Consider the following 9,323-nt stretch of genomic DNA (forward strand, 5'->3'; position numbering starts at 1 on the left):
CCTGTAATGACTCAAAAGGACTAAAAAAACTCGATAAAACCTTGAAAACTATTAGTAAGACATACATATAATGTGCCAAAAACAGAATATATCAGTCTTGTGAACATAACGAATTCACTCGATGTTTGCTAGGCAAAACTGCTTACAATTGATTGATTTATTTGTTTTCTGCTCGTGATGTGGTACTTTTAGTACAAATGAGCCTATAACATGATTAATCCCCTGGACCTTGTAGGAGCATACGGAACTGGAGAAACGCTACCGTGAACTAACGGATTTACTGGTATGTGATCGCTAAAACGCACTGATTCTTAGATCAAAGTCATATTGGGACGTTGTCTGATAGCTCCTCCTGGCCATGGGGTGTGTGATGCAGTACTATAAGCAAACGCAACTAGAGACTATGGCGAGTGAGAAGGCAGCAGAAGAGTTTCAGTTGGAGAAAGAGGTCAAACGTATACACGAAGCACATGTTTGGTCTCAAAGCTATATACGGTTGATAAGTATACTCTGAAGAAGATAAAACTTGAGACTCAGATATCAACTAATCTGCACGGAGAGAGGGAAAAATGTGGCATTATGGTAATTATGTATCATAAGATATGGTATAGTTGTCAATTGACGTGTGTTGCGTAGAGAGATGTACAAAATCAAATCTAATAACAGAGAATAAAAGATGCAATCTTTCTGCTTCTCGTGACGTCAAATCAACGAGTCACATCATCACCACTGTAGACTCTTTTTGTTTTTCTTTATAACTCTCTGCATAAACTATTCTCCAGTTCACTGGTGTGTGTTGCGAGAGAGAGAGAGAGAGAGAGAGAGTGATAACTGCTTCTACTTCGCAGAGGTCACTGATCGCCTCGAAACCGTTTTGGAGAAGATAGACGGCAAACACAAATGTCCTCCCATAAGCGAGGAGTCAAGGCAGAGACTTTCTTCGATTCCAGAAGAGTTTAGCTTTCGATTTGCTCAGGAAAGCTTTTAATTCTCCGGGGATGTCCAACCTCGACCACTTCAGCGCCGTTACTGTTACTAGCTCTCCGGCTAAGTCTCTTCCTAGTTCCTCTCCAAGCAGAGTTTCTCAAGGTCAGTCTCTAAAAGCAGAGTCTTTCTATTGTATATTTTGTGGGCTTTTACTTGACTGTGATTGTTGTTGATTGCAGAAGAGATATCTGTTGATCCTGAAGCTCCTTCTCTTCACATTCCTCCTCCTCAGCTCTTACTAGCTTTGAGTGAACTTGAGTTCAACAAGGTCTTTCTCTTGCTTACCTACATTCCTGGGTATGTTTCCAAAGTTTTCTACTTTTTGTCATCATCAGTTCAATCTAATTTAAGGGATTGGTTATGGTAAAAACATTGCCTTTTTTGGTGATAATGTTAAAACAGGAAAGATCTGGGATGGAAGGATTTGTCTATGGTTGCATTTGAAGCTGCCGTTTGGGAAAGGATTCTTGTTCCCCAACAGACCGTAGATTGGTATGTCTCTGTTTGCTCTATTTGGAACTACATGTATCTTGCATATTGCAGTTAACAAGAAAGAGAGACTTTTGTTTAGATAGTACAGACATACTCTGTACTGTTTTTGTATCAAAATTGTCTTACATGCTTCTTCTGTTTCTGCAGTCACTCGTCAACTTGTAGTAATGACCCTTTCTCTGCATACAAAATGATTGCCAGGAATGGTATCATGGTTGGGTTACGTCGTTATCAGTTTTTTGGTGGGTCTTTCTCCTTCTCTTGAATATCATTCATGCCATTGCACATACAATAATTTTTTTCATTGTTCTAACGTGCTACTGCACAGTCTTCAAAGATGGTGGAAAAGAAGTTAAGAAGAAAGACATTTCTACAAAGGGATTGAAATGCTACTTTATACGCACAGACCCCACTTCTGCGAATGATACGGAAACTCCCTACATCTTTTCTGGGAAGTCAATTAATGAAGCTCGCATGCATTTTATGCACGTGCACACATTGCCATCTTTGCCCGACTACATGATATGTACTTCAGTTTCTTTAAAGTTTCTACTGTTTTTATCTTTGAGCTTTTGTAAAGATCTTTTCCTTTGAGTCACACTGGTGCTTTTGTTGATGCCTCAGGTTTTCATTGATTCTGTCAAAGACCAAGAAGCTTGAAGTTGACATGACTGGGATTAGCTTCGAGAAAATAGATGATATACACTGCCATGTACTTTGTCAACTCCTTTGTCCTCCTGGAACTGTGTCTTCTCTAATTAGCCTTTATTTAGTCTTATTCACTGCGTGTTCTGATCTTTTTGCCTCTTCCAATTGCAGGATCAAAACAATAATGATGTTCTGGATAAGAATGGGGAACCATGTATACATTCAGATGGCACTGGTTACATCTCTGAGGACCTTGCTCGGATGTGTCCAGTTAATGTATATAAAGGGAAATGTCTCAGGAGCGATAATGTTCAAACCCCTGCTCAAAACCCGGTATGTATACTAGAGTTCAAACCCCTGCTCAAAACCCGGTATGTATACTAGAGTTCAAACCTCTGTTCACGCTCCATTAAATACTTGTCCATTACTGAACCACAGTTACTTTTCCAAACAGCCTCTTCTGATCCAGTTTCGGATGTTTTATGATGGCTATGCTGTTACGGGAACTTTTCTCGTAAACAAGAAAGTAAGTCTGCTTTGTTTTCATCACAAATCCATTTTTGTTTGTTTACAAACCATTCATAATATTGTTCCCAATTTGGCAGCTTCCTCCTCAGACTGTTCAGGTTCGACCTTCAATGATCAAAGTCTCTAAAGATCCAGCTTTGTCAACTTTTACCACTTTTAATGCCATTGAGGTTGTCAATACAAGGTATGTGTTTACTGGATACGAAGTCCTCTATATCTCTCTCACTGTTATCGTAGTGACATCTAGTTGTTTCTATCATCCAGTAATCCACCAAAAAGAACAAAGTTATCAAGAAACTTGGTTGCGCTGCTTAGCTATGGAGGAGTCCCTGATGAATTCTTTCTGGAGATTTTGCTCAACACGCTGGAAGAGTACAAAACCATCTTCACCAACAAACGTGCTGCTCTTAAAGGTCCTTAACATTCTTAAGTCCCTAGAAACTTACGATGTGATTCATGATGGACCTTCTAAGAAGTCAATTTATTTGTGCAGCTGCCCTTCATTATGGAGATATGGATGATCACGAAGCTGCACGAATGATTTTGGCTGGTATCCCACTTGACGAACCATACTTGCAGGATCAGCTGTCTATTTTTTCAAAAACAGAGAAGAAGGATCTCAAAGCAGGAAAGCTTCCTGTGAGTGAATCATACTATCTCATGGGCACAGTTGATCCCACCGGAGAGTTAAAGGAAGATGACGTCTGTGTCATCCTGTATGATTCCCAATCTCTTGCTCTTTCACTTTTGAGTCTTTACATGGGCATTGTGAGTTGGATATTCATTTCCTCACTACCTTTTTTGGTGTGGTTTTGTGTAGCGAGTCTGGCCAAATCTCAGGGAATGTGCTAGTTTACAGGAATCCTGGACTACATTTTGGGGACATACATGTACTTAAGGCTACATATGTTGAGGCCTTGGAGGAGTATGTAGGAAACTCCAAGTATGGTGTGTTCTTCCCTCAGAAAGGTCCAAGATCTTTGGGTGATGAGATAGCAGGTGGTGACTTTGATGGCGATTTGTATTTCATCTCCAGAAATCCAGAGGTAAATAACACCTTCGTCAGAATGTAAAGATATGTATTGTTGTAACCTGACTCTCTCTTTGGTTTGCTATCTGTTGTAGCTACTTGAACACTTCAAACCAAGTGAGCCATGGGTGAGTTTGACTCCTCCAACTGAGCCATGGGTGAGTTTGACTCCTCCTACTGAGCCATGGGTGAGTTTGACTCCTCCTACTAAAGGCAACTCTGCTAGAAAGCCAAGCCATCTCTCACCGGCGGAGCTGGAGGAAGAGCTTTTTGATATGTTCTTGAAGGCAAGATTTAATGCCAGGTCTCCCAACTTACTTTTTAATACCAAAATATTCAAAAATATGTTTGTCTTGGATATCTCTTTTCCTTGGGTTTACAGCAATGTGATAGGGATGGCTGCTGATAACTGGTTAACTATTATGGACCAATTCCTCACACTAGGAGATGAGAAGGCTGAGGAAAAAGCTGAAATGAAGAAGAAAATGTTAAAGCTGATTGATATATGCTATGATGCTCTTGATGCACCCAAGAAAGGTGCTATAGTCGATCTCCCGGACGAGCTGAAGCCTGACATTTTCCCGCATTACATGGAGCGTGATCAGAAATTCGACTCTACTTCTATTCTTGGAATGATCTATGACTTTGTTGATTCACACACAGCACAGGAACACACACCATTAGCGGGTAAAGGACCTCACCTTACTTCTTACTACTGATCAGAACACAGAAACAAATGATTATATCATCATGAATATCTGTTTTAACTGTGGTTTATACAATTCAGAGATAAGTAAACTCTCGTGTTTCGAAGATGCGCCGGTCTCTGATCATCATATGGAGAAATGTGGACGGTGGTATGAAAAGTACAGAAAGGAGATGATACAGGCGATGGGTAAAAGAGATGAATCAGCCAATGAAGTTATCCAGAGATACAAGCAGGTAAGCTCTTCAATGAACTTAATGGAGATCACGTTTCACGTACGTTTTGTTTATTGGTCCCACCAATAGATTTGTTTCTGCTTGTGTCAGGAGTTCTATGGTGCTACAGGGCTTGAAGAGCTTTATCCGCAAGCCTTGGCACTTTACAACATCGTTTACGATCATGCAGTCAAAATGAACAACGCTCGAAACTGTGGGTTTGTGTGGAAGGTTGCAGGACCGGTCCTGTGCAGGTTCTACCTTGAGAAAACGGAGGAAAAATTCTTAGTATCTCCACTCGGTGTGTTTAAGAAGGTGCTTTTGGGTTGATCACAAAGCACATGTTATCTGCTCTGTTCTTGTAATATAAATAAGCCTTTTGTTGTGATCATGTAAGATAAGAAGCGTGTGAGACAAGTTTCGAACATTCGTAATACTGGCTATTTGTATTTGTTCTAATCTAATCAAGAAGTGTTGTAATGCCTTTTGTTAAGTTCGAATGAATGTAGTTTTTCATGTGTATTACGAAGCTTGTATTATATTTGTAATAATTAGCTACCACTGCACCAGTGTTGAGTAATCTTACAACTTGTAATTAATCTAGATGTTCCTCGTTCCCTATTTTACTAATGACTTTTTTTTTTACTAAACTGTAAATATCATATATGAAGATAGATTCTACAAAATGTATTATCTTGGTTCTGAACCATCTTGGTAAAAAAGAGAAAAACAAGATGGGTCAACATTTTAAACTAGAGACTAAAGACTTATCGAAGCCACATAGCCATAAGATCTCTGAATTTCTTATACTTCCTTCTAGCGGAGATAACGTTTCTCAGCTCTTTGTCAATGCACCTGAAGACCGCGATCGCCGGGAGAGAGATCTGGTTATGGATTAAGTTATTCCGCTGCTTCCACAGCTGAAACACCACTGTTTGAGTTGCTAATTTCCTAAGCAGAGATAGTCTCTTAGAGCTAGGGACTCGGATCCAAGAGAGTAGCTCTGCCCAGTCCGTGAGTGGAGAGGTAGGAGGATGGCATCTGCTGAAGACGTAGCTCCAGACGTCGAGACTGTATTCGCAAGACAGAAACAAGTGCTCCCTCGTTTCTGGTTCTCTTGAACAGAAGGAGCAGAGGGGTGATAACGGGAGACCCCACGAAGTAAGCCGGGCCTTTGTTGGTAACCTGTCATAGTTAGCTGTTCACATTGTAAAGGCATGCTTCGGTATTGATCCTTTGAACCAGACCACGTCATGCCAGTCTTGAATCTCCTGCTTTGGCCTCAGGGCTTCCCATGTGGTAGAGGCGCTGAAAACATTAGAAAGAGAGTCACCAACAATCCATTTATATTCGTCATCAATCTCATGAGATAGAGGAAGAGTTATAGTAGTGAGATGAGAGTGTAGATCAACTTCCTGTTGAGATCGGAGGTGAGGTAGAGACCATGTTGAGTCTCTAGCAACATCCGCTACCACCGCCTCCTTTCTGATTCTTAGAGCCCTTGGACCGAGAGGCCCCAAGTAAGTGATCAGTTGACCCAATGGCGTCCAATTGTCAAACCAGAAACCGGTTGTTCGACCATTTCCAAGTACAGATTTGCAGAATCTAATAGCTAGGGTTCTGAGCTTAAGCAATCTCTTCCATGCCCAGGAGTCGGCTTGAACAGGTTCGATGGCCCAAAAAGACTGAGTAGATAGGTGGATGCTGCGGTGCCAATCAGCCCAGAGCGAAGGGGACTTAGAGAGCAGTATCCAAATGAATTTTAGGCATAGGGTTTGGTTCCAGACCGCGAGATTTCGAAGCCCCAATCCACCTTCTTGCTTAGGTAAACATACAGTGGTCCATGCTACCTTGGCGATGCCTCTCTTATCAACGTTACCAGACCACAAGAATCGACAACAAAGTGATTCAATGTTCTTAATACACCCCTTAGGAAGCATAAACGCCGAAAACCAGAAGTTGATGATACCAAATATAACAGTCTTCAAGAGCTGCAATCTACCCGCAAAAGAGAGGAGTTTAACGGACCACACTTGGAAACACTTAGTGATCTTGGTCATCAGCGGAGCATATTCAGAAATTTTAAGTTTGCGGGACATCAGCGGGAGTCCAAGATATCGAATGGGAAAGGAGCCAGATGGGAATCCATACCCCATTAGAGCTGAGGATTCAGTTTGGTCCAGACCCGCAGTGAAGAGTTCCGTTTTAGTGGCGTTCATAGACAATCCCGACCAGGAGGCAAAGTCATCCAAACATTCAGCTATGCCATGAAGACTATTACTACTGCCGTCAAAGAAGATCATAACATCATCCGCAAACATGAGGTGGGAGATCGCCACATTCTCTGTTCTCGGGTGGTAACCTATAATGCCTGTTTCAAATCTAGAAGCAAGAAGCCTTGAGAGGCATTCCATAGCGAGGACGAAGAGATAAGGTGACATAGGATCTCCCTGCCTAATTCCTTTAGAGCTATTGAAGAAACCACCTAAGGCACCGTTTATAGAGACAGAGAACGATGCAGTGGAGAGACATTCCGAGACCAATCTGATGTAACTTTCAGGGATCGCCAGTGCCCGCAGAGACGCCAGAATGAAGTCCCATCTCACACAATCGAACGCTTTTCTCAGATCAACTTTTAGCATTCCACGCGAGGAGATGTTCTGAGTATTATAGCATGAACCAGATCAGTGGCAAGCAACACATTTTCCGCCAAAAGCCGCCCAGGAAGAAAAGCTGATTGCGACTTGGAAACCATCAGGGGCAATATTTCTTTGAGACGCGAGGCAAGCAGCTTCGAGATTACCTTGTAGACTGTATTTAAGCACGAGATAGGCCTGAATTCTGAGGGGTGAGACGCGTTTGGGATCTTGGGGATGAGGGCAAGAGAGGCCGAGTTCCATTGCTTGAGCAGGCAGCCAGATTCGAAGAATTCTAAAATGGCTTCAGTCACCTCCGGTCCAATTATCTCCCACGTAGATATGAAGAATTCTGAGGAGTATCCGTCTGGCCCGCCAGTTTTGTTTCTAGGCAGGGAAAATAAAGCATCTTTTATATCTGCTGGAGTAAACTTTTTTTCGAATTCTGCTGTCTGCTCCTCAGAGCATTTGAAATTGAAGAGGAGGTCAAGGTCGCTTTGAACAAACATTGGCTGAGATGTTTCACTCCCCAGAAGGCTGAAGAAGTAATCAACGCAAAGCTGCTGAATACCCTCCTGAGAGTCAGTACGCTGGCCAGTATCAGTATACAAAAAGTGGATATGGTTAATGGCTTGCCTAGTCGCCGCGTATCTGTGAAACAGCCTGGAGTTTCCATCACCAAAAGCTAGTCAATTAATCCGTGATCTCTGAAAAAATAACCCCGTTTCCGCAGCGGACAGTTCTTCCCATTCCTTTAGTGCTTGGAACTCAGCAGATGCGTTTGACGTTGAGGGAGCAGAAAGCATAGCTGCTTGCGCCTGGGTAAGCTTCTCATGGGCTTCTACCGTTTTCCTCTCAATACCCGAGTAGTTGAGCCGGCTGAAGTCTTTAATGCATTTCTTTAGCAGTTTAATGCATACTAATGACTTTTGTTGAAACCACAATGGCAAGAACATTTTGACCTGCTATACTCGCCGACGTAAGTTTGAAAAATAATAGAGATCAGAAGAAGAACACATAATAAACATAGAAAGATAAACACCATTATTGTTTATCCAGGGTCCAGGCTAGTCATTGGGGCATGACAATGAGGCAATTCACTATAATTTAAATTATAAAGACATAGCACCTCTCTCTTTATCACAAGCCACAAACCGGCTTGCTTGGTCGCAAAGGACCGGCCACAGAGAATCTTTTTGGGCAAGAGATAATGAAACACACGAGCTCTCGTTATATAGTAGGAGTCTATTACATTAACCTAGTTGAATTAGGACATTCACCATTTTCCATAAACCTATTAGGAAATATTCTAAAATACTTGCAACTTTCATAGCTCCATAAAAGTAATATTTCCAAGAGCCTATCAACTTCCATAACTCCATAAAAGTGATATTTCATTTTCCTAATATGACGTCTTTGTCTTGGTTTAAGTTATGCGATCTTATTTGATTTCCATCACCAAATACTAACGTTTCAATTGGTAACCATTAAAATTTTGAAAAAATGAACAAAATGAAAAATAGAATTTCATTTGAGGAATTGAAAAAATAAAAAATATGAATTTCTGTTCATTTTATTTCTCGTCAAAATTGCAGAGGAAATTTTTTCTTTATAAATTCATTCCTCCCTGAAGAATTCAGAGGAAAAAAGTGGGACTCACCTTTCAATAATTTGACTAAAATTTAAACATAACTGATATATATTTTGAAGAATAAAGAATTTACCATAATTTTTTTCCTTCAACATGGTCACCAATTATAGCCAAATCCCTGTCAAATGTTTTGACGTAGTCTTCTGACGTATAGTCATCAATCCCAACAACTTTGGTTGAGGATGATGAGATCAGATATTTATAAAGGAAAATATATCAGAAGTGACTGATATTCAGGTCTTTCTTCGAGTTTCTTGTGTTTCCTTATCATGTTTCGAATCACAGTGAGGGAACCAGTGGCCAAGGGGTAGTAAACTTGGCGCTGGAGGAACTCTACCCACAAGCCTTGACATTGAAAGAGCATTGTTTACCTCCTGTAAAATTTTACTTAAGTTAATGATAAGCCTTTGTTGCTTCAAGTAAGCGTGTT

The 9,323-nt window shown here is 41.1% G+C and overlaps 1 protein-coding gene across 1 annotated transcript; it reads left to right on the forward strand.

Annotated features, from left to right (window-relative positions):
• The first annotated feature begins 358 nt into the window (after nt 1-358).
• LOC106376419 (probable RNA-dependent RNA polymerase 5) lies at nt 359-5,091 on the forward strand. Its single transcript, XM_048763885.1, is given in 19 exon segments — nt 359-448; nt 783-855; nt 858-955; nt 957-1,089; nt 1,167-1,284; nt 1,390-1,479; nt 1,627-1,721; nt 1,808-2,024; nt 2,104-2,191; nt 2,299-2,460; nt 2,582-2,653; nt 2,733-2,839; nt 2,920-3,068; nt 3,149-3,371; nt 3,476-3,701; nt 3,781-3,989; nt 4,068-4,372; nt 4,473-4,627; nt 4,718-5,091. Coding segments are annotated over 19 exon segments (2,829 nt in total). The 3' UTR covers nt 4,937-5,091.
• The last annotated feature ends 4,232 nt before the right edge of the window (nt 5,092-9,323 follow it).

Source organism: Brassica napus, chromosome C7, assembly GCF_020379485.1.
Source record: "Brassica napus cultivar Da-Ae chromosome C7, Da-Ae, whole genome shotgun sequence".
Taxonomy (NCBI): domain Eukaryota; kingdom Viridiplantae; phylum Streptophyta; class Magnoliopsida; order Brassicales; family Brassicaceae; genus Brassica; species Brassica napus.